The 23,534-nt window shown below is 41.1% G+C and overlaps 1 protein-coding gene across 4 annotated transcripts in view; it reads right to left on the bottom strand.

Moving 5' to 3' along the window:
• CEP112 (centrosomal protein 112) overlaps positions 1 to 23,534 on the bottom strand; it is a 195,998-nt gene that overhangs the window by 115,268 nt on the left and 57,196 nt on the right. For all 4 annotated transcript variants that reach the window (XM_064728178.1, XM_064728177.1, XM_064728179.1 and 1 more), the window contains exons 18-20: positions 21,375 to 21,510; positions 18,101 to 18,208; positions 7,029 to 7,211 (exon numbers count right to left, since the gene is read on the bottom strand). In XM_064728178.1, coding sequence (XP_064584248.1) covers positions 7,029 to 7,211; positions 18,101 to 18,208; positions 21,375 to 21,510 — 427 coding nt within the window. The remainder of the gene's footprint in view (positions 1 to 7,028; positions 7,212 to 18,100; positions 18,209 to 21,374; positions 21,511 to 23,534) is intronic.

Raw genomic sequence — 23,534 nt, 5'->3', positions numbered from 1 at the left:
TACACTTGAAGACTTGGACACAATTGGAAGTAATATCAAGAAGCAAATTCAAAGCCTGGTTTTGCTCTACACCAGTTTCCACATAGAAAGCACAAGCTCCTTCAATCAAATCAAGGGATCAAGAGATGAATCAAATCAAAATAATGAGATTTTATTGTAAATCAATCATTTCTGCAGACTAACGCAGCATTTTTGCCTCTCTGCTTAGAAATTACATTACACCACCTCAAATGCTGCAGTTACTACCTGTTTGTACATGCACCTGTTTGTGCTTGATCATTTCAGGATTCCTTATTTTAACTTTAATGTGAGAAATTATTTCACACCATGCACAGCTTATTGTCTATTAGTGTTAATCATTCCTTGCAGCCATCACACACAAACCCTGCCTGCAAAGCCACACCTAGTGGATGTGTTAAAACCTGGCATAAAGATCCTTTACATCTCACTGATGAGTAAAACTGATCTCACTTCTATTCAGAGAAATTAATCTACGTTTATTAACATCTATGCAGGAAATAATAATTTTTCCTAATCAAGGACTGCTGGTATAAAATAAAATTATTGCCATACAATCTACACCCTGCCCCTAGACGAGTGAAATTATACACTCCACCTTCAGCTGCCAATATTTAAAATGAAACAAAAAAGAATATAAAAACACTGGTTGCAATGTTATAATAATTACCAGATATATTCAATTTCATATTATAGAAACAGAAAGTCCATTTTGCTGAAAAGAACTCCATCTCAGATTCAGAGTTCATATTATGTGATGAGCTAGTTTCTATGGCAACTGCTTTCTCTTTTACATACACTGTAGACAGCACAAAATGTCTGTTGTCTCCTAAGTTAACTTAACATTTTTAATCAGCAGATGACAATTTGTGCACTATTATGTATGCCTTCCAAAAATGTCTTTTAAGTATTTCAAGTGCTGGGCTGACTGAAGTATAAAAGGAAAGCGTGAAGTCACACCTCCCGCCCCAAATTCCTCACAATCCAACTTCAGTTCTAATGAGGAGAGTGAGAGTCGAGGAAAACACTGGAGACATCAGAGGTGATCACCCACTATGGCACAAGGACGCTCTGAAGGGTGCGTGAGGTGAGGAAGCGCCAGATGTTCACAGCTGGACCAACAGGTGCTGGAGAGGAGTCCCAGCCCAGCAGCTCCGCCAGAGTGGGACACAGGAACACCAATGTGCCAGGGTGGGATCACCTGAGCAGGGACAGGGATGGGCTCAGGAGACCCAGCCCCTGATGGAGACAACACTGAGCCTGCACTGCCTGCTCCAGGCCACAGCAAAGGCTCATTTAAAACTCTTATCTCAAAGATTATCCCAATGCTGCAGCCCAAACTCTTCCCACAGCTCCCCTGCATTCACTCAAGTGAAAACCAGCTCTGTGGGTTCACAGAGCTAGTGAAATATTTGAGTATTTCCACAAGGAACTCTTGAATTTGACCATTTCACAGCAATGCTGTGAGTGAAAGCCCAGTGTGAACATCTCCCTGGGACACAGCAGCAGATCCCTGATTTCAGCAGATATTCCCCATCAATGGGATCCACGGCAGCCCTGAGTCAGCAGACTGTGAACAACAACCAAGGAAAACCACACAAGTGCTGCAACAAATATTTGGTGCTTTAAATACTTTACATCAACAGTCATGTTCATGATCCTGGGCTGACTGGTGGTAAATTAAACATGCTGCAATATAGCCAAAAGCTTTTGTTTGGGAAAGGCTAAAAGGGAACGGCTGTCTGTCTGTCTACAGGAGTCTGACTGGCAGCCCAAGAGCCCCTCTCCAAGTAAAATACAACAAACAAATATTTAGATTGCAACTCCAGGATTCAGAGTGGCTGCAGAGAAAGCCTGCATTGCAAGCAGTGCATTTCTTCTCATGCCAAAGACATCTTCTGCTAAGAAAAGGAAAGGAAGTAAAAGAAAAAAAAAGAGTAATATAATTTATTTACTCCAAATTGTAAACAGAAGTGACTTCAGTAGCACTGTCAGCATCTGAATGTTTCCCAGGCTACCTCTATCTGTACCCTCCAGATCCCCTCAAGCAAATTGCTTCCACTGATACTGGGAGAATAACCACGTGGGAACTGGTATCTGGAGATATTCAAACAATTACATGAAGCAGAAGAGTTGATCAGTGATTTACCTGTAGGTAACAATAGGTTCTTTCAAATCAAAGTTGAAGAGAGTCTCCTATTCTGAGAAAAAATGCTCCCCAAATCCTTCTTATTAATTAGTGCAGTACTGCAAAGTGATTGTTGCAGCAGTATTTGCATAGGGGCAGAAACTGGGCATGAGTTGGGGATTTAGCTATTACTAAACAAGTAGGTAATGTCTCTACTGGGTTTTTTCCTGTATTTTCTCTTGTCAATAGTTGTCAGAGCTCTGCAGCAGACACACAGCAGCACAGCCACCCTTCATACATTTATGGAGCCAAGATAAATGTCCTCCACTTGGTTGATACACTAATTATCTACACAGAACCACAAACATGTACCAAGAACCTGCTGGAACGAAATAACTACCATTGCTGGAATGAAAATAGTGATTGCTACTGGTTTTTTATTTTAACTCCACAGGCTCAATTAATTCAGACAAAGCTATAGCTGCAGAAAGATTCTTGATCCCAAGTGCAAAGAAAGAAATTTCCAAAGAGGAGCCAGAAAAGAATGGGATGTGCTGTACATGGGACACCAGGGGAGGAACCGCTGATTTCTGAGAAGGGAAAGCAAACCTGCATGGTAAAGGCCAAGGGGATTATGGAAAGTTCACAAAGCAAGAGAGGAAAAAGGAAACAGATCCTTCAGCCATGGGATAACACCTTATTAACTCTTCTAACCACCTCCAGCCTGTTTGTCGGGGTTTTTTGTAACAAGCTCCGCTCTCAATGTTTGCGTCCACACAGCTTCAGAACTACTCAAGGCTTTTCTTCCCCGACCAATAAGGGTTTCTTGAGAGCCCCAAGACACCCCAAAAGAGCAGTGATCTCTTAGAGCAGCCTCATTTTTGAGAGCACAGCCGTTGCCTGTTAAAATTAAACACCGTGACATCAGTGACACGCGCGGGCAGAACATGCCCGAGCGCTCCAGCTGCTCTTGACCCAATTACGACTGGATGAACACAGTGGCCTGGCCAATTATCTCAGAACAGAACCTGGAAAGAGGATTCAGCTTCCTCATGGAAACTTTCTTTCCTCTCCTTCAGTGCCAAGCGCTGTATTTGATGTTACAGGGGTACGTTTTATTTCTTCTTCTTGCCCAAAGGTCAACGGTGGAAGAAGGAGCAGGAAAATGATCCAACTCTGCACAGCAGCTGGAACATGGAAATCTTTGAGCTGGTTGAGGGCACGTGGCGGATGCTGGGGAGAGAAGGACATTCAAAGGACAAAGGGGAAATATGAGGGCACAACTGGCACCGCAGACACTCAGCCCCTCCGCTTCAGTTATTAAAATTTCCTCACCTTGTTATTTCATTCCACCAAGCAAACTGGATATATATTTTGTGACCTGAAGTCTTGCTTCAGAAAATCACTGATTCCATAGCAAGACTGCTTCTATTAAAACAAAGAAAGGTCTCCACCATGCAAGGAGCTCCCTGTTTCGTGAACTGATAGATAAACTAAAATTACTTAGGGAAGTGCGGAATGTATGAGCAAACTTAACAATGCTCCTAAAGAAAATCCAGATATCTAAATTAAACAGAAGTAGTGATTCAAAACTTCCCATTTAAAATAAACATAATCCTGCGTGATTAGCTACTGTTTAAAGAATAACAACATGATGGCAGTTCATAGAAAACACACAGGATTTAAAAGCCTACAAGAACACAGCATGGCATAAAAGCCTTTGTACTGCTTTGACTTTTATTGACCTACAAGTCAATTTACTCCTCCCCAAGCATTACAACCCCAGGTGAAAAAATCAGAGCAAGACTCCTAAAAATGGAGAAATCCAGGCGGAATGCAACCGTTACCCAGAAATTTATCATCGACACAAAAGGTGATACGCCTCAATCAAATTCCTTTCTTGGAAATATATTAGACTTACGCTTCACTAAGAAATAATATTGTTTTATTTTTAATTAATATCTGGCATGGCACTCAAATCTTAATTTTTATATTCTAGTTGAGATTAAAGTCTTAATAAATTTATTTATATTTGAATAAAATCTAATTGTTTTGTATAGTGTCTTTCACACCTATGTGAAAGTAGAGACCTTGGATATGCAATAAAAAAACTAAATTAATCTTTATAGTATTAGTAAAAGAAATTGATCTGCTGTACTCAGTCATAGCTGTCTTCAGGAATATAGTGAGAAATACGTATTTTAACCACATATATTAAGAAATATGTATCCGCTACTCTTTCATATGGAAAAGGATTTAAGAAAGACTTCCAGTGAATACCTTTAATAACAGTGCTTTCACATCATTCACCCAACACTGAGCAGATAGGTCCTTCAAACCCAGCTACTCATATGTGATTAACACTAATTATTATTTAAATTTTTCAAATAACCAACCCAGCAAATCCACTTTTCATTTCGCCAAGCAAAATGGCCTCCGCTCCTATTTCATCTCACCTTCGCTGCAACACAAAGCACTCCTAAAAATTACTGCTGTCAAAGATGGCTCCAATTTAACAGGTTTTTAAAAGGCAGTGTTGTTAAACAGCCATTAAATGAGTGGGTTACCTTTGTTTAGAGCCTGATAAATGTTTCATAAAGGATATTGGCCGTTAGTCACATCAGATGTCCAAAACACGCATTTTTAGCAAGCATATTTGAAGATTTAAAATAAAAATTATAAAAAATCTGGGCTATAATTCCATAAGAAACACCAGTGTTGTCTGTTGAGCTCAGTGCAAAGACAGAGGTGGATTTGAATACAAAGACCAGAGGAAGGAACGAAGAGCAATTTATTTTCCCAAATGGAAAAATCTGCGTCCTTGAAAGCTGGGAGAGTCTCACTAGAATTTAAACAAACAACAGCTCTTCTTGTCAAAGCAACTGCCTTTTCTTCCCTGATTTACATGTCATTCTCATGGCAGCAATGTTCAAATGACTGTACAGGGATATTCAAACTACAAAGAAAAGCTCTGTAAAAAGGCCAAACTCTGCTTTTCAGACTGTTCAGATTCCCCCAATAGCTGTGAAAATTCCCAGCTTTCCACAGAGCACCTGCAGCAGCATCGTTGATCCCCCTGCAAACAGAAAGCACAACCAAACTTTGGGCTCCAACCTCTGCCAGAAAGGACCCCCAAGAGCACAAACCAGAGCTGGACTTAGAGACGCCTCCCAATTCTCAGGATTTGCTGAAGAGAGTCCCTTTCCTTTTGTATCCAGTGTTACAGAGCAACAGAGGAACTGGGGTGGGCAGTGGTGTGTAGACAGAATAATTCTATATTTTTGTTCATTCCAAAACTGCCTTCCTTTAACGTAGGAATTACAGCTCTGCCTTTGTCCGCAAAGAATATAACAACGGCAGAAATGCAGGTGAGAGGAGGCTACAGTTCTGAAAAGACACTCGCATACAGATCCAGAGCTGAGATGAATCTATCTTGGGCCAAAAAGAAAAAATGCAAAGATAAAAACCAATCCCTTGAACCATTTAAGGCTTTGTTCGCTCTTACAATGCAGCGGAAAATAAAAGGCAAGGTTTAATTTTTTTTTTCAGAGGCCACCTGAGTATCCCCTGCCCAAGTGTTCTCACAAAGTATATCCCGTTTTCATTGGAAACCACAATGGTGGAAATGGAGAAATAAGTCCTGGCTTTGCAATATACCTCTCAACCTCCCCCAAGAAGCCGTTTGCTTCCTAATGGACTTCCTTAAGCCAGATTTCGATAGTCTGAGCCGTCAAAAGTAAAAAAAATCAACTGATTTCAAAAGTCAATTTTCAATTCAGTTTCATTTAGCTTCATTGGAGGTGTTAGTAAAAGCCACAGCCTACCAGTCTACAGGAAAGTAGAGTGAAAATGCCTCTTAGTCTGAGCCTAACATCTCCTAGGGAAGGTGGTGGTGCGCGGAAAACGTGTCACTAAAGATGCTTTACCAAAATGTCCAGTTTGGGTATAAAATAATCCGTGCGTGATAAGCAATTCTAACGCTGATCAGGAAAGATTATTTTCTGTAAACTCTTTAAACTAGAAAATCACCTTAGTTTTTAGAATATTGCCATTGCAGGCCTTTTTAATAAAGGCTCTTAGGAAAATATACCCCGCCGCCCTTACAAAATACATTGAAAAAAAGGCAGTAAGATGGTTTTTGAAGTGAAAACTCATAAAGATCATTTTCCATGCTGACAGTGTGCATTTCATCCAGAAGTTTGAAGAGTCAAATGCTACCTCAGCTGGGGGTTATTCTGCCAAATGGCTTCCAACAGTGACCACAGAGATGGAGGATGGGAGGGGTACGTGTGTGTAGGAAAATAAACGTGATGGTAAGCGACCCCAAACCCACATCATCTTATCAAACATCCGACACACGGAACCAAACGCACAATGCAAATCTAGAATACAAAAACTGAAACAAAAAAGACATGAACAAAAGGAAATAAAGCCATTTGTGAGTTACCTGCAGAGATTTAAAACAAAAAAAAGCACACGAACGAAGCAGATATAATTCACATGGATTTGCCCAGGAAGAAGAAAAGGAGGGGTGAGTGTGAGGGCTGGGGGGAAAAAGAACAGATACCTTTTTTTTCTTAAACAAATCCATCATGAAAGAAAATGAGACAAGATTATAAATAGGCCGAGTTATAGCGCACCATGGGATTTTTAATCTGGCTACCTGTGGTTTTTGCAGTTAAAGCCCTATTCAGCAGTAGGAAGGGAGGGGGGAAAGCGGAAAAAGAAAAAAAGGAAAAAAAAGAAAATCGAAATCACGTTTATGTGCCAGTTTCGCAAATGCTCCCCCAGCGAGCACCACCAACAATGCTGGCAAACAGGAAACACTCATTATCAGCAATTTCTAATAAGCGGGCGCCTTTCAAGCGCTATTGATCGTTACCTGGCCGTCTCGCTTCCTGCAGTCCTGAGTTTGGCTCTCGTGCTCTGCCATGGCAGCGCGAAGCTGCTTCTCCAGTTTCTCCATCTCCCGTTGATGGTCTCGGACCAGGCATTCGTGCGCTGTGTTGTGCTGCTGGAATAGGTGCGTCTTCTCCTGTTCATGCTCCAGCTTCAGCTCCACTATCTGATTGGACAGGGAGGAGTACAGTTCATCAATAGAACATCCTTGTCGTCATGACAACTCGTCTACAGCTTAATTTCCCCCTTAATTTCATCAAGTTGGCAATTTTATTTTTACGTCACTATTACCTCACCTCTTAAAAAGCCACCGTTAGCGTGACAGAATTCCTCCAGACAATCCCAACAATGGAGACAACCGAGCAAATCCAGCGCATCCTTACCCAATTTGTTGGTACAAATGTCGGAAGCGTACGAAAAAATAATATTAAAAAAAAAAAAAAAAAAAAGGGGAGGCATTGTCGCATTGTGTGGCGGGTGCCCCCGTATCCCGCTGCTGCTCCTCACTCAGCAGGACTGAGGATCCTAAATGGTTAATAGGCAGCCTGCTCGCCCCTTCGCTTAAGTATACACACACACAACCCCCCACCCCAGCAATTAAAGCTTTGCAAGAATTCTTTATGATTTCCAAAGCGAACGCTCTTCCTGCGATATTCCTCAACGCTGGCGCATAGAGTTGTCTTTTTTTTTTTTTTTCCCCTTAAATAAAAAAAAAAAGAGCAAGAAAATTATAAAAAAAACAAAGCTCTATTATCCCGTTGTCAGCTACGCTATCCCAACATAAACAGATGTATGTGTTCCAGAAGGGCACCTGCTGTGCCGCAAGCTTGCACCATGATTTCATAAGAAGCCCTCTATTCTCAGGAGCCGTTCCCAGTCCGCACCACACTGGATGCTGTGACCTTGGCCACTCTTAGCCTCTCCCCGCTTGCCTGAATGGCAGCCTGAGACCAAGGGCCTGGTTGCTGCAGCTTTGATATTAATCCTCCCGCCTGCGCACAAAGGCACCCTACCTGGCCTGCACACTGGAGCGGCCAGGCCGCCTTTGAAGCAGGTGATGAATAGGGACGGCAGGAAGCCGCTTCCCCACTGAACTCCGGGCCACACAGCTGCTAAGAACAGTCACTTGGATTTTTCTTCAGTTTTGGTGGATTTCGGAGAAGGAGGAAGGGGGGGAAGGAAGAAAAAATAACAAAAAAAAAAAAGAAAAGAAAGACAAATCTCTTATCGTGAACATGGTGGGGTATTTTCAGCATGAGAAAGGAAAAAAAGAGCGGACGGGAGGAGCCGCTGTGTGAGCGCCGAGAGCGCCCGGCACCTTATCTTAAAGCTGTAGCATTCAATTCTGGAATCATATCAGCTGGTTGTTCAGCTTCCGCGAGGAAAATTTGAAGCTAAGTTAAAATAAATTTTTAAAAAAAGGGCATTTTCTCAAAGTGCAGATCAGCATGTTGCAAGCTTAAAAGGGAAACGTGCCATCCATGCTGTGGTTGGGAGCATCCTTCCACAAACGGAGCGAGGAGAAGAGCAGATGCAACACTGCACGGTTTAACGTATCTACATTATTTAATAACACTAAAGAGCTCATTAGGAGGTGCCTCAAGTCCCTGCAGGGGTTAACCCCTCACACTTTCCAGGCTGGGCCTGGCATCCTCACACCAAGTTCTTTACGCCAGGTTTTTGCCCAAGGTTTCTGTACAAACCTGGCTTCTCTTGGATGCTCATCCTGTGCCTAAGAGAAAAAGCTGTTGCTCCCTAAAATAACTGTAGACCCTTTGCCTGATTTAGAAGAAAAAATGTTTAGTGTTCCTTCATAAATAAGACCTGATTAAAAAGTAATCGTGTCAACAGGAGAGGCCTTTCCCTTCAAACATTTTGCTGTCTTAATTATTGGGTTTTCAGCTGGTTGTTCCATGTAGGTCTGGATTAAGGCAGTTTGCTGTGGAAAGCTTCAGTTATTGGAGATGTCACTTTTTTACCAGAAGACAGGGCAGCAGGCAGGGAATGTGACCCAGAGGGAGCAGGGAACACATCCTGCTTCTCCAACTCTACACCTTTACCACACCAACCAAAGTAAATTGTTTTGTTTAGTCATCTCTTCACTTCCAGCATTTATAGACACAAAGATTTTAATTGAATAGGTGGAATGAGCTAAAGGTCCTTCAGTAGGAGGGGTGTTCCCTCAGCTCATCCATGGGAAGAGAAAGGGTGGTACCTTTCTCTTGAGGTGTTTTACAAGAGAAAAATTTGTTAAAGACAAGTTTTAAAACCCTCCTAATTTAAAGCTATGTATTCCCCATAATGGTTTTGGTTTGGTACTTTAAGATGTTTCTGGCAGGGAGCAGAGGTGGAGAAACAGGAGAGGAGAGAAAGGATGAGGACCAGAGCATTCTCATCCCTCAGAGGCCTCCACACCCATCTTCCCTAATGAATATTAGCAGGTATTCCACATTCCCAACCAACAAAATAAAGAGCACAAAGTGACTGAGCAGCCATTCCCTGCCCTGGTGAGCACTCCCTGAAGCTCCTGCTCCCCTCAGAACTGCTGCCAAGCACTATGGCTTCCCTTCCACTCCCCCCTCTCTCATTCTTGTATTTTTATTGGGTTGTTTTTTTAAAGGAAAAAAATTAACATATACCAAAAAACAGAAAGAGAAAATCCATGCTGCTTTTCAGCAACAACAGGACTTCATCACAGCAAACTGCATGAAAATTGTATTAATTCTTCAGAAACCAGACAGATTCTGTCTCCTCTTTGAGGTGGAGAGAGCCTTTATGAATGATATAACAAAACCACCTCCTTCAAAAATTCTGTCATGTGGAGATCTTGCTGCATCCACCCCTTGATGCTGAGCACTTCATCAGATCACATTCAAGTGTCTGCTCCACTCCAGCACTTCAGTGTCCAGGGACAGGCACTGCTAGGTGCTATACATTTCAGCCAGACAAGCAACACGACGCTCACAATGGGCATTAGGGGCGAGGCTGAAAGGAAACATTCATTAAATAATCGTGTGTGCCCTATTACCATAATCACAGGGCATTCATTGTGCCTTGGATGTTTCCTCATCTTGTTCTCTCAGAGATGAAAATCTCTCATTCCCTTCCCTGTGCATCTGTTTGTGTCTCCAGCCATGGCCTGGACACAAAATCAAGCAGGAATGTCTGTCTGACATGAGAGAGCCTATCTTACCACTGCTGTTATAACACAAATATTTTAAAATTATGATCTCTTCTTAGCTGAATTCTTCATTTTTTGTTTCCACACAATGTGATAGAACACTATTCAAGCAACAGCCAACAGGTGATTTACTAAACTGTCATCAGAACTACACTATTTATTTTAAATTTAGCTTTTAATGACACTACTTCTTCTAAATTTAGCTTTTAACCAAAATTTAAACTTCCTTATTCTTGCAGAGAAAAGGATGTTAAGAAGAAAACAAAATTCTTAACAAAGAGCTAAAAAAGATTAATGCAAGAATAGTGACAGTCTCTTGTTGTTCACTCACACAAAAAGATGCCAAACAAATCTGGCAGCGTGGTTTGTGCCCAGGCCAGTGACAACTCAGCTGGCGAACACAGGCAGATGGAACTGCACTCACAAGGGGAGGTGCTTTAGGACAATTTGCTAAAACAAGAGACAGTCTAATGCAGAGCCAAGGTGAAATCCTGCTGCTGCTAGCACGCCTGAAGAACAAAGATCGACAATAAACAGCCCACGGATGGCAGGAGATGTTTTCAGAAGCCAAAGATTTGTAATTTAATCAACACCAGCAAATACCTTTTGAAAGTCTCTAATTTAGACAAGGCCTTCTACTACCCAGCTTTTACATCACATGCTAACTTTAGGCTTTTCAATTTTAGAACAATTTCAACTTGTTCTCAAGAACAAGCACGCCTTTGAAATTCTTTTTAGAGTCCCCAAAGGAGGGAAAGGAAATTAGTTAGCTCACTACCTCTTTGAAAAATGTAACTGCTACAATAAATATTTGACACCAAAGTATGAAAATTCATGTAAATTTATGTCCGCAATTCCAGAAATATTTTAAGTAACACCTATATAAAATATGGTTTTGCAAGGCAAGATGATTTTATAAGCACTGTTTTGGCATGACTGAACTGAGGGCTGGAGAAGCCACCAATGCATTGCACGTGTCACTGAGCTAAACTCACTCTGCAGCACACCTACAGCACTTCTGCTTTCTGCATTTCCATCCTAAAATCATTTAAGTGCTTGAAAATCAGGTTTTTACATGATTACCCTGCCCCAGCCTCTGCCCAGGCAGGGCACAGGACATGATCTGTCCCCAAAGAACAACTCCAGCAAAATGGAGCATTTTGTGTCTCCTAAGCCTATCAATGAACCTGCATGTTCCATGAGGATATGGGGATTACCCATCCCTGCAAATGCTGCTGCTGAAAGCAATCTGATCTAGCAGCCTGGAGGAGTGAGTGCTAATCATGTTGGGGTCTGCTTCAGCATAACTTTGGGCAGAAAAGGAGCATCTTCACTGCAAGTTAAGGGAGAAAACCAGAACAGAGCTCCTTTACAGCAGGTAAATTAAATGGATTTTAATTTACACTTTTTTGGGGGAGATTTTTCTGTAAGTTGAAACATAAAGTCTCCCAAGATATAAGGGGTGCAATGAGCCAAGGGCAAATGGGATAGTGAAAAATACATTACCACACGTGGGGTACTGTACATGACTTTCTATTTCATTGCAGGCTGCAATAATTTAACTGGCATGACTGTGTTTTCTGTAATACTTACACCTTTTCACCAACCACTAATAATTCTTTTTCAACTGCAAACTAAAAATTGCAAGAAACTTTTTAAAAGAAACAAGCCGATCTTTAGCCAAACTGCAGTTTGATTTATCCTCCCCTAAAATAATGCACCTGAATGGTCTCACTCTCACTATATAAAATTATATTCCTGATCTATACATTTTTACTCATAAAGGCTTTTTAGAATTTTAATATTTTTAAAGTATGAGCAGCACAAACTCCACCTCAATCATTCCATCTTCCCAAGCTTCTGGCATGAGTGAATTTGGTTGTAAATCACAGAATTGTTTGGGTTGGAAGGGACCTTTAGAGCTCTTCTGATTCCAAGCCCCTGCCATGGGCAGGGACACTGTTCATTGTTCCAGCTTGCTCCAAGCCCTGGCCTTGGCACTTCCAGGGATGAGGAGTCCACAACCTGCGTGAGCAACCTATGCCAGGGCTTTACCACCCTTATATGTAGAATTTCTTCTTAATATCTAATCTAAACCTGCCTTCCATCAGCTCAGGGCCATTCCTCCTTGTCCCATCACTGCATGCCCTTGTGAAAAATCCCTCTCCAGCCTTCTTGTAACATTATACTGGAAATGGAGTTGCATGCCATGATTAAATCCAACTTGGTGCCACGATGAACATCAGGAGGTTCCTCCCCTTCCCTTCCCTCCCCAGCCCACCCACACCACCAAACCCATCGCAAAGAGAAATATTCCTTTCCAGCTAACAGACCTTGAGCCACTGCAAACGCCTGTCTGCAGCAGAATTTGCTGTGTGCAGTCTTTGTTTAGGGATTCAGTTTATCCAAGGACCTCCTTTGAACACAGAGCTGCCTGCCCAGCCTGGCTGTTTACCGCAGGCACCCGTTTGTGTTTCTGGAATCGCCTCCCTCTCCCTCCTCCCCTCAAAGTGGATTCTTTGACTACACAGGGAGCTCAGGCTTTCAACTCTGCATCACACACGACTCAGATGCCTGAAGGAGACCGTGCAAATACCCATCTGTCTGGTTAACAATTCTGTAAACAGCAATGGCACCATGAGAAGATTTCCACCCACTCTTCACTTGGAGGTTAAACTCGTCTCCTTTTCCCATTTGTGAGTTTTAGCTATAAAGCAAAAAGTTGATGTTGATTGAAGAAACTATTCCTCAGATATTCTGCACAAATGGTATTCATCTGTGTCTTAGGATGGTTCAAAGGAAACGTTTATGCATCCTAGATTAATTTATTAAATGAAATTTATGCAGCTTGTTGCCGATGACATGAAAAATTTAGAGCTTCTACTAACGTGCTCATTTGGCCTCCTTGCAAGAACAGACTGTATTTCAATTATCTTCGAGTACAGACAAAGAGGAGAGGAACAAAGCTTTTCACAAAGACTCTCTCCTCACAACTAAACCAGCATACTAAAAATGGATTGTGGATCTCTGAAAATAAATGGCCAGGTTAAATGAACAGCTAAAAAATGCTTGGGACATTGGTCTGTCCAAGGAACAGCAGGTTTCAAACTGGGCTTTGCAAGTGTTTCCTTCACTTGGGTGGGTAACAGATTGGTAAAAAAGAAGCTAAAAAACCAGAAAATTAAGAATGAGGCCAGAAGGGAAGCCAGAATGGAGGTGCAGGAACTCCTAACAGAGCAAGGGTATGGGGACAAAGCAAGCTGGAGGTGGAGCTTGTTATCTCCATTAGTGTTAATTACTAAGTGAATGTTTTGCCTGAGAGAACCTCACTCTTTTCTTTAAATTAACCTCACTAGAAAGTTATAAAAGACAAAAAGATCTACAGAATATTCTTCCTCTCCTCTCAATAACACTTTTCTCTGCTCCAGCACACTGCTAAAACAAGAACAGTGTCCCCAGCAGCACCTCAGATGTTGTCCTTGCTGCTGGCAGGTAACATTACAAACCTGCTTTTTTTCACTTTTAACCAGCTATTTTGCACTTCTTTACTTCACTTCTTTTATTATAAAAGGCATATTTAAACTTAACCACACCTTTGTCTTGCTGCCAACTTAAAGGCATTGTCTATTGGCTTGTCTTTAGCATGATTTCAAAGTGATTTCATTAAATAGCCAGGAACATATTTCTGAGGGTGTCTCTTTCTTCCCTATTTGGATACACAGGACAAGATGACAACTCTAATTTCTTCATAACTTTTACAGAAGTCAAAACCCAACAATAAATGTCACAAGAAAGGATTTCCTGAGATACAGGGTGATTCTTCAGCTATCATGTAACAACTTTCCACTTTCCTATGGAAGCATGAATAATTACTTTCAAAGGGAATAAACACAGTTAAAGATGAACCAAATCAAAAGGATTATTTATATATTTAGGCTGGCATTTAATCTCAGAGAGTATGGCCACAGTTCATCAGGTAACCTCATCCTGCTATCACAATAACTCAAATGGTTTGCTACTGATGGAAAATAAAATTTCCTAGGCTTTGGCTCTCTTACTAATCTTGCATCTCATTTATTTCACATTCACTCAGTCACTTCAGCAACTTTTCACAGCAAACAATGGGTGTAACAGTGATCACAGTTATTATTAATAGTTTGGGGATTTTTTAAAGGACAAGCTAATGTCATTTAAGCATTAGAATCACATTGAGTTCACTGGAAGTGTTCCATTCTCAACAATTTATGAAAATCTGCTTGAAACAAAGGTGTGCATGTACTTGAGCGTGCTGGGGAACGTCCCTGCATGAAGCCCTGTCCCATCTCTGCCATGGAACCACCACTCCCCACGAGAGATGTGCTCTCAGACAGTGCTCAACTGACAAGGATATGGGAAAAAAACCCAGCAAATTCCTTAACTTTTCTGTCAAATTTCACTAAAATCCATTACTGAAAAGCCCGGGCACATGATCTTTCAAACATTTGGGCTCACAGAAGATGAACTCGTCAGAAACACTTCCCAGGTATTTTGAGCTGGATTGAGGATGTAATTAGAAAGTAGGGGGGAAAAATGAAAAAAAAAAAGAAAAAAGGGAGGGGGTGCAAAAAACCAAACAACCTTTCTTCCTGTGCTGACAGTGCCATAAAGCCCAACTACAGATACTGCAACCATTTCAAAGGCAGGAAAGGCTGAGGCCTTCACTGTGCTGTCCACTGGCTTTGAAGTGCCGCAAGCAGCTGCTCCCAGCAGATAGGAACTCTGGTGCTGCTGGAGTTATTTTTTTTTTTTCTTCAAAATATACTTTCAAATCTAACAGCTGCAAGTAGAACAAAGTTGAGCTAAAGTATATTTAAAGAAGAAAAAAAAAAAAAAAAACCAGCCACCAGTTTCTCTCTCTGAGAGTGTTCTCAGTGGATACTTCAAAAGCAAGTGGCACCGAATCAGATGGAGCTGGGACCAGGAGGGACATGTGACAGCTGAAACCAAATACTGCAAGATCCAAAAGTTCCTTTTTGCTTTATTAGTGGATTGGAGTGCACTTGAAAAGTTAACAAAATATTAACTGCTGTGGTTTTTTCCAAATTATTTTTGAAGCAAAAGACAATGATAAATAAATATCAATGTATTGGGGTATTTGTTGTAATAAATATCAGATAAATATCAATGTATGTCTAATCTGCAGGCAGAGCAATCTTTCAGCCCCACAATGAACAGTCCATGTTCACACCAATATTTGTTTTGAAATCAGGATTCTAGCAGCGTCCTGTGGTGTCAACCATTCAGATAAAGCAGAGAAGTGAAACCACTGCTCCAAGTGCCTACACTCCCAAAATGTCTCTCAGATTGGAGAACTGGATAACTCATCAGTTAATCTGGTTCTTTATTACCAATCTGATTAAAATTATGGGCAACTGAATTGTCCAGGTTGCCATCAGTGCTACCCTTGCCACTCACCATAAAAGCCAACAAAAATAAATCTGTGGGGCAACTTCCCTTCCCTTTTGATGTCTAAACTTCATTTTTTCAATTAGATTCAGACACTTGAGGCAGAACATCTCGAAGCAATCACTACATTTCTCAGGTAGCTAAAATATCCAGGTTTTTGGTTGGGTGTCTATTTCCAACTGGAAGTCTGCTGGAGCCCTGTCAAAACGTATCCCCACTTTGAATTCACTGCTCTATTTAAACACTTTAAATCAGAGTGCTCCTTGCCAAGTAACAACCAAAGAAATATGCAGTAAAACAAGGCAAGGAAAAGTCTGCTTTAAAAAATGGTTTAGAAGTTCTGAAGCATAAATAGAGAGCAGTGCAGAGAAACAGAAGTTGGAAGGACTGAAAGGAAATTTTAAGAGTGGAAGAACTGAGCTCATCCTGCTCCGTGGTGGGGCTGCAGGGGCTTTGTGCCTCCCAAAAGAACCTCATTCTCACTGATAACCCCCTGCAATCGGCAGGAAGGGCCACGTATTCTTCATGCTCACCAACTTTCAAAGAACATTCCAGATGAAGGACGAAGAGAAATAAATTTTTAAAAAGGGCATAAACAGGATTCCACTGAAAATTCTTCTTAGGCTCTCATTGTTTAGCTGTTTAGGGCTGAAACCCTCGGGTTCCAGTGATGCCTCATAATGTCTCTTCTTTCTTACAGTAAGAGCAGCTATCCTGAATAAAATAAATGGGAAGCAGTAAACATCTCAGTGAAAAAAGCTTTCACTGATGTTTACCACAACACCGACATTGCTACAGAACAGATTAACCAAAAAAAATTTTAACTCTCATATTAATTTCTTGCTTTGTGGGTTTTTTTGACACAGTCAAATATAGGAAGACACATAAAACCAAACCATGACAATATGAGACATTGTCATTTGCCTTTAGTGTGCAGAGTCAGCTGAATATTGGCAGAAAATTTTATCTATGGCTTGGTGAATGTTACAAGGGATATTAACTAAAAATTTACCATTTGTAGGTTGGAACAGGAATGTTGTAACTCCTGATACACTGCAGGTTAGCATTTATCTCTACAGATTAAAATCTGGGATTGGAAAATGGCAACAAAATCTTTGAATAAATGCTTACTTGGGATTTTAAAGATGAACTACAAATTATGAGAACTGCAAAGAATAAATGTGAGCCAACCATATCCCTAAACTGATGTGAAAATATGACTAAATAAAAAATTCCTTTAAGGCAGATATCCAACTGACCCTGACACTCCCATCACTCTCCTTTCAGCGAGTCCCTGACACACCAAACTTCCTCACCTTTCCTGCACAAATCCCCAGTATCTCTATTTCTGAATCACTTAATGCAGGAATCATCATAAACAACATCTCCCAGTTAAGCTGAACACCTGGGAGATGTCCCTCACCCTGCCAGAGGCCAACGTGTCACCTCTGTCAGGTGGCAGCACAAGTGGTGACGTTGCTTTGATCTGACCCAACAAAATCCCTTCTGTTCCAAGAGCCACACACAAAACACACCATTGTTCCTCCCCAGCCCAGAGCAGGGGTCTCTCAACACCTACCAAAGTGATCTTGTTCCTAAATTCCCTGAAAAAGCCCCTTCCAGATGGGCCAGAGCAGGCCTGGCTCCACAGCCAACCGCAGCGTTTCATCCTCTCACGGCACAGAAGATAAACAGAAATGAAACCACACTTCCCTGCTGGAAATGCAAGCTTACATCCACACAAGAACAGTGATAAGAGAGAACTTTCATGGATTAACCACCTCATTCCTACAAAGTATACTAAAAACCCCCTTTCAGTCCTTCAGCAGGTGTTACCAACAAAGGCCACTTTAATTTCATGACCAAGAACCAGCTCACACCGTGTCTGGTGCAGTTCCTCAGCTCCCAAATCTGTACCATGCAATAATTTCTCTCCTTCTGCTTCCCCCCCTTTACATTTCACAGCAGTACTGAACAAAACCTTCTTGTCTCCACCCAAATGTTTCCTGAGTATTTCCCAACCCTGAAATTACACTACAAAGAAGAAAATCACGTTCAGTGGGCCAAAACAAGCATTCATACGAACACTCCCCGTGTCAAAAATGATAAAAAGAATAAACTGCTGTTTCTTGACAAGAAGAGAAACAGATAATGTGTTAAATAATTGAACCTGGTGATTATGAAAATAGGTGTTGCCACCTGTAAGCCTGGGAAACAATTTGAAAGAGTCAGAGGTACAAAGGGTTGTGAAGGGGAAACCAAAAGTATTTTCTGTGTAGAAAATACTACATCCCCCTCCAACCCCATCACAAAACTCTGCATATCTATCTATAAATGGTGTTTTTGTAGGAAGGACAGCTACACACAGTGACCTACAGCTGCAGGAAGGGTGTTTTCTCCCCTCCACCTGGAGGAGCAAAGCAACTGACCTGTTGTTCATATCCTTTCTTGATCTCATCCAACTGCCAGGAGAATTCTCTGGCTTGCTTTTCCCGGAGCAATTTTGATCTGCTTAGATCTGCTTCAACCTCTGCCATCTACATGGGAAAAGAAAGGGAATATTTAATTTTTTTTTTTAAAAGAAAGGCAGAGCTTGAAATGTTCTGACATTTCTACAGTTGTTTGTAAACCATCAAAGAGGAGAATATCACTTGTTGGGAATGATAAAAACACCATTTGTATGTGGTGGAAATGAATATTCAGCCTCTACAGGATTATTAGTTACTCAAGGACACAGTGATCACTGTTATGCCACTCCCTAATTACAAAGGATTGGCTCAGTTTTTCACTCAACAGTGCTGAATATCCCATCGAAATTAAGTGAATATTTTCTCTAGACACATTTAAGACTCAAATATATTTCACTTAAAAATACACAGCCTGTGGAAATTCAAGGGAAATCATGTGCGAGTCAGAGCATAAACTGCACAATTAAAGCAAGTTTACATTAAATCAGAAAATAACTTTAAATAACTTAAAAGAGAATTATTTGGCTGCAAGTGAAGTCCTCTGAAGATAGTCATCGCCTATGAATAATGAGTCCCACAGATTCCAGCACGCAGCATCAAGGAAGCAATTTCACAACTCAATTAACAAAGGCTTTTGTATCAAAAGCACAACTGTTAGCTGTACATCAGGCATGTTTCCAAGGGAATACATATATAAATATATATATGCAACTCTGCTGCAGTGCACACTCATCAATGACTTTCAGATCTAGATCCCAACATAAGCAGTGAATAAACCGTGTCCCTAAAAAGGGAAAAGTGGAGGGGTTTGAAGGACCACAAACCCATCTGCTCCACAAAAAGGAGAAACCCATGAATTTCTGAACCACGAGCCAAAATCCTGCTTGGCCTGAGGGAGTGCTCAGTGTTCAACAGATGTCTGTGCCAATTGGCCTGGACATCCCTCCCCAGCCAGGAAGGAGGAGAAAAGGCAGCACCCGGAGTGGGAACAGCATTTTATTGCAGAGTACTCCAGCAGGAAAGGAAGGGACTGGAGCAGGAGCTGTTGGGCACATAGAAAGTGGAAAAAGCAGTGAGGAAGCAGCTCCTGAACCTCCCTGCCATCATCTGCCATTAAGAAAAGGGACTGCAATCAATGTTTTATGAATCATTTTCTTCTGGCTCCAAACTTACTCAAATTGCATATCCATGGCCATATTTTACTCAGGTTAATAAAACCCAGAAAAATAACAGATCTTGTTACTGCACTAAAGGAGTTGGTTTTGGTTTTTTTTTTTTGAGAGAATGAAAATGTTCTAAAAAATGAAATAGTAAAAACACATGCAAAGATGCTTTAAATCTACTGGCTTCTGCAGATTGATTAGTTAGGTCACGTTCATCTATTTCCAGCAAAGAATCTTGATCATTGTTTGCCAAACCCAGGAAGCCCCAGATCTCCAGTACCATGACATAGCCTATGTTTTATTTTAATTAGCACTGGAAAAAATGCAGATCTTGCAGTTAAACACGTGCCACCCACCCACCAGTGGACATCAGGTGACTCTTAATAATCACAAGCCTGACAAAATAGGAAGCAGATGGCAAAATAAATGATATTATCACAGAGCCAAACTAAAGAATCAAATATTGATTGCAACAACTGAAAATGACCCCATCATACTCATCTCCATAATTAACTTTATCTCACACCAAAAATGGGTTTAAAGCCCAGTATTCCTAATGCAGATAAAAGGACAGTGTTGCTATGGCTACTGCAGTTGTTTTGTAAGTAATACACTCCACCTCAGCACAAAACACAGAAATTTCCAGTATGTTCCAATGTTCAGGGGATTTATCTAACTGTTTGTGGATGCAGAGGAATGAGAAAGGCCAAAGCCATGAAGAGAGAGCTTCCGCAGTGTTCCTGTGATGGATTTCCTTGGATTTCCTTGGTTCCTGTAGAACAGAGCCACTCAACTGCACAATATCATTTAGTATTTCTAGATTTTAGCACCCAAGCAGGGAAAGAGCAAATCTCTGGCTGATTCATGGAGTACAGCAAAACTGACTTTCAAAATTTCCCAGAATGCAGCAATATTCTGAAGGAAATTTACTGTCATTTTAAAATTACAGTTGACTATGTTTTCCAAATTCTTTTGGATTGGTTTTCTTTGCTGAAAGTTTTTTTTAAGTGAATGAAACTATTATTAGCTTCTCTAGAATTAGACAACATCCCTTTTAGATCAGAACTAGGATATTATTTTAACTCATCATGAAGAAATTGCAGGAGGGCCACACAGTACAGAAAATGTCAGATTAAAATTGTGGGATTTGTTGTATTGCCCTAGTGGGTCTGGTTTGCTGAACACATCTTGCTTTTATAAGTTTGTTCTTGCTTTTTTTTTTTTTTTAATTTCCAAATTTTATTATTCGCTGTCTGCATGGGTATTAAAAATAGCAGCAGTGAAGATTTTCAAAAAACTTTGAGAACAACAAAAAGGGAATTTCCTCAGTCCTAAATCAGCACTCTCAGCCACCCATTCCAGTCCCAGCCTGCAGCACCCTCCTGTCAGCAGTGAGGTTTGGTCAAGGCAGGTGAGGTTGGAACTTGTAATACAGAATTACAAGCTGGTAATCTCAACCACATGAGGAGTTAGGAAATATCCCTTCTCTCCTGTTCTTTTTGATCACCTATTGCTTGCTCCTCCTTTCTTTCACTCCTTGGGCTGCTTTTATAAACTCCCAGGAGAACGGTTTAACTACTGTTTGCTCCATAAGAAATTTAGGCCACTAAACTCCCTGATTTTCAGGGACAGAAAAGTGGATTTTCCCATCCTCTGCACATGACTGCCAGCAGCCACCATGGCTCTGCCCCTGTTTGGGCTCAAACTGATTACAGGAGCTCATTAATGGAAGACAGAGTCGCTGGGAAAAGAGTAGGAAGAGCCACATTTAAGTGGGAAACGACAAGCGTTGTTCCATAGGGTGCATAAACTAACCCTTTATACTCTCACTCCTGAAAAATCCCTAATCAGTATCATAACTGCAGATATCTTTATAACAATGACAATTCTGGCTTTGTCAGAAAGATGAAACACCCGCCACCATCCCTTTCTGACTCGCCGCAAAGACACTACATTGTGAAAGATTTTGATGTAGCACTCTCAAGTGGAGCATGTTTCTGGCATTATAAGATCAGAATCCGCTATCCCACTGCGCCAGAGTTTCAGAAAGGCTGGCATTGTGACCTCCTCACCCGCTGTTTCATTTCTGCAGAGTCTTTCTCTGAGTTCAGCTCCACCTGCCGCTTAAACTCCTCCAGGGCAGCGCCTGCCTGCTGGGCCTGCAGCCTCTGTACCTCCGTCACCCGCCTCAGCTGCTCCTCCTTCTCCCTAGAAAGTCACAGAAAATTTTCAGAGTTCAAGTATCAAATAAAAGAACAAGTGTGCTGGTGTAAAAGAGAGGCCTTTAACCCGATCAGTTTAAAATAGTATTCAGATTTCAATTTCCTGTCCCAGCTTCTGCCCAACTTCCCTTTGCAGGGCTTTGAAGAAGGCGATGCGAGGCCGGAGTTATTTTCGCTTTCTCCGATTGAATTTCACACGCCCAAACACGGCGTCCACAGCTCACAACAAAACCTCCACCTTCAAAGCTTCTCTTCCCTTCAATGGCTCTCTACCCACTGTAGAACCCCTTTTATTAATCTCATCTAATTAATACAATTTAATAATAGTAACAATGAATAAATACTAACAAATTAGATTTCATGAAATTAGATTTAACGCACCCCAATACTTAAACAAACTCTTTTTAGCATGATTGCCTTTCCAGATTAAAAGAAAACAAAACAAAAAACCAAGAAAATTATCCCAGCGCCATCTTTGCTCAGACAAGGTGCAGGATTATTCCCTGCTTGTCATAAATCAAAATGCAAAGCAGGGCAATGCCTGACACGTGGTTCCTTCTTAATCTATTAGAAAGCCATAATGCTGTGATGTCTATTCAGCCTTTACAGTAATGACAGATGTTAAATCTCTGTGCAAAGATATTTCATATCAACAGCCTACACTATCTGACATATTAAACCTGATATATCTGTAGAAACCCAGCTGGGTTTCTTCACACTGGATGGTACATCAATAGTAATGTTTCTGTAATATTTTATGTACATTCACATATATGAAAAGATACACATGAAAAGATAGAGACATTCACTGTAGTGACACAACACAGAGAAAAATTCAGGTAACTTATAAATATTTCAAATGTGAGTACTCAAATATTACCAACTTTTATTAACTTGTTACTGGTTTTGTTATTAACTTTTTGTGACATGTTCCAACTCCCACAGGTCAGCAGAGCTGCCTGACTTTGTGCTCAGACACTGGAGAACACGATGGTGGCATCCAGGGACAAAGCTGGCTCCACCCATGGCTCCTAACAGAAGACACATTCACACAGACCTGGGGCTGACATTTTCATTTTGCAGGCAGAGGAAGTAACCTCACGATAAATTTCCCATTTTGACAGGAATTATTTCCATATAAAACAAAGAATCTGACACGTAAGAGACGGAAAAGCCCAGTTAATTCATCTCGTCTGTCACCTTGCCAGCCCTGGAGGAGCTGCTGCAGCACTGAGAGCCTTTCAGAAAGGTCAGGAAGCTGCCAAGCCCAAAGTTACAGTATTCACATCCTCTTCTGTGGTTTGCAGGCCAGACTTTGACAATAGGACAAAGAACATAATCCTACATCTTCACAAAGAGGCTGTTTGCAGTGCAGGAGAGCAGGGTAATTCCATTAGCAAAGAGATCAAAGAAATGCCACAAGCCCTGAGTCAGTGCATTGCTGTTTACTTCTAGAGGTTCTTTTCATGATGTATATTTAAAAAAAAAAAAAAAGATTTTATTTTGGCGTCTCACTCACAGCTGATGGAATAATTGGGAATAGGGAGACTGCTCCTCTCCTTACAGAAAAAGGAAAATGCCTTTTTTCCCCAGCAGAAACTGGAGAAAATGGAACAAAATTCTGTACCACAGTTTTGGTGATGATTGTTTTGGGGTTTTGGTTTTGTATTCTTAGAATACCTGTGCAAATTATCTTCAAATTTGCTAGAGAGCATCCACCACCCCTCCAGATATGTTTTATTTCCACAACCACATCGATTCCACACTCCTTTGAGGGGAAGCACATCTGTGTCAATCTAAGCCATCACATTCCCCACACATTTATGAGACAATAAAAATTATTCAGCAAAAATCATCACTACCAAAATCAACATTTCTTTCCCCACCTAAACTCAAATGGCAAAAATACCATTTAGGGTTTAAATTCCTCCCACAGAGGACCCAAAGGATCCAAATCCCAAGTACAAAACTCCTCCCCATTCCTCAGAATGGGCACACCAGTGACACCTC

The sequence above is a fragment of the Zonotrichia leucophrys genome, chromosome 18 (genome assembly GCF_028769735.1).
Source record: "Zonotrichia leucophrys gambelii isolate GWCS_2022_RI chromosome 18, RI_Zleu_2.0, whole genome shotgun sequence".
Lineage (NCBI taxonomy): Eukaryota > Metazoa > Chordata > Aves > Passeriformes > Passerellidae > Zonotrichia > Zonotrichia leucophrys.
This window is presented reverse-complemented; position numbering and strand designations above follow the sequence as displayed.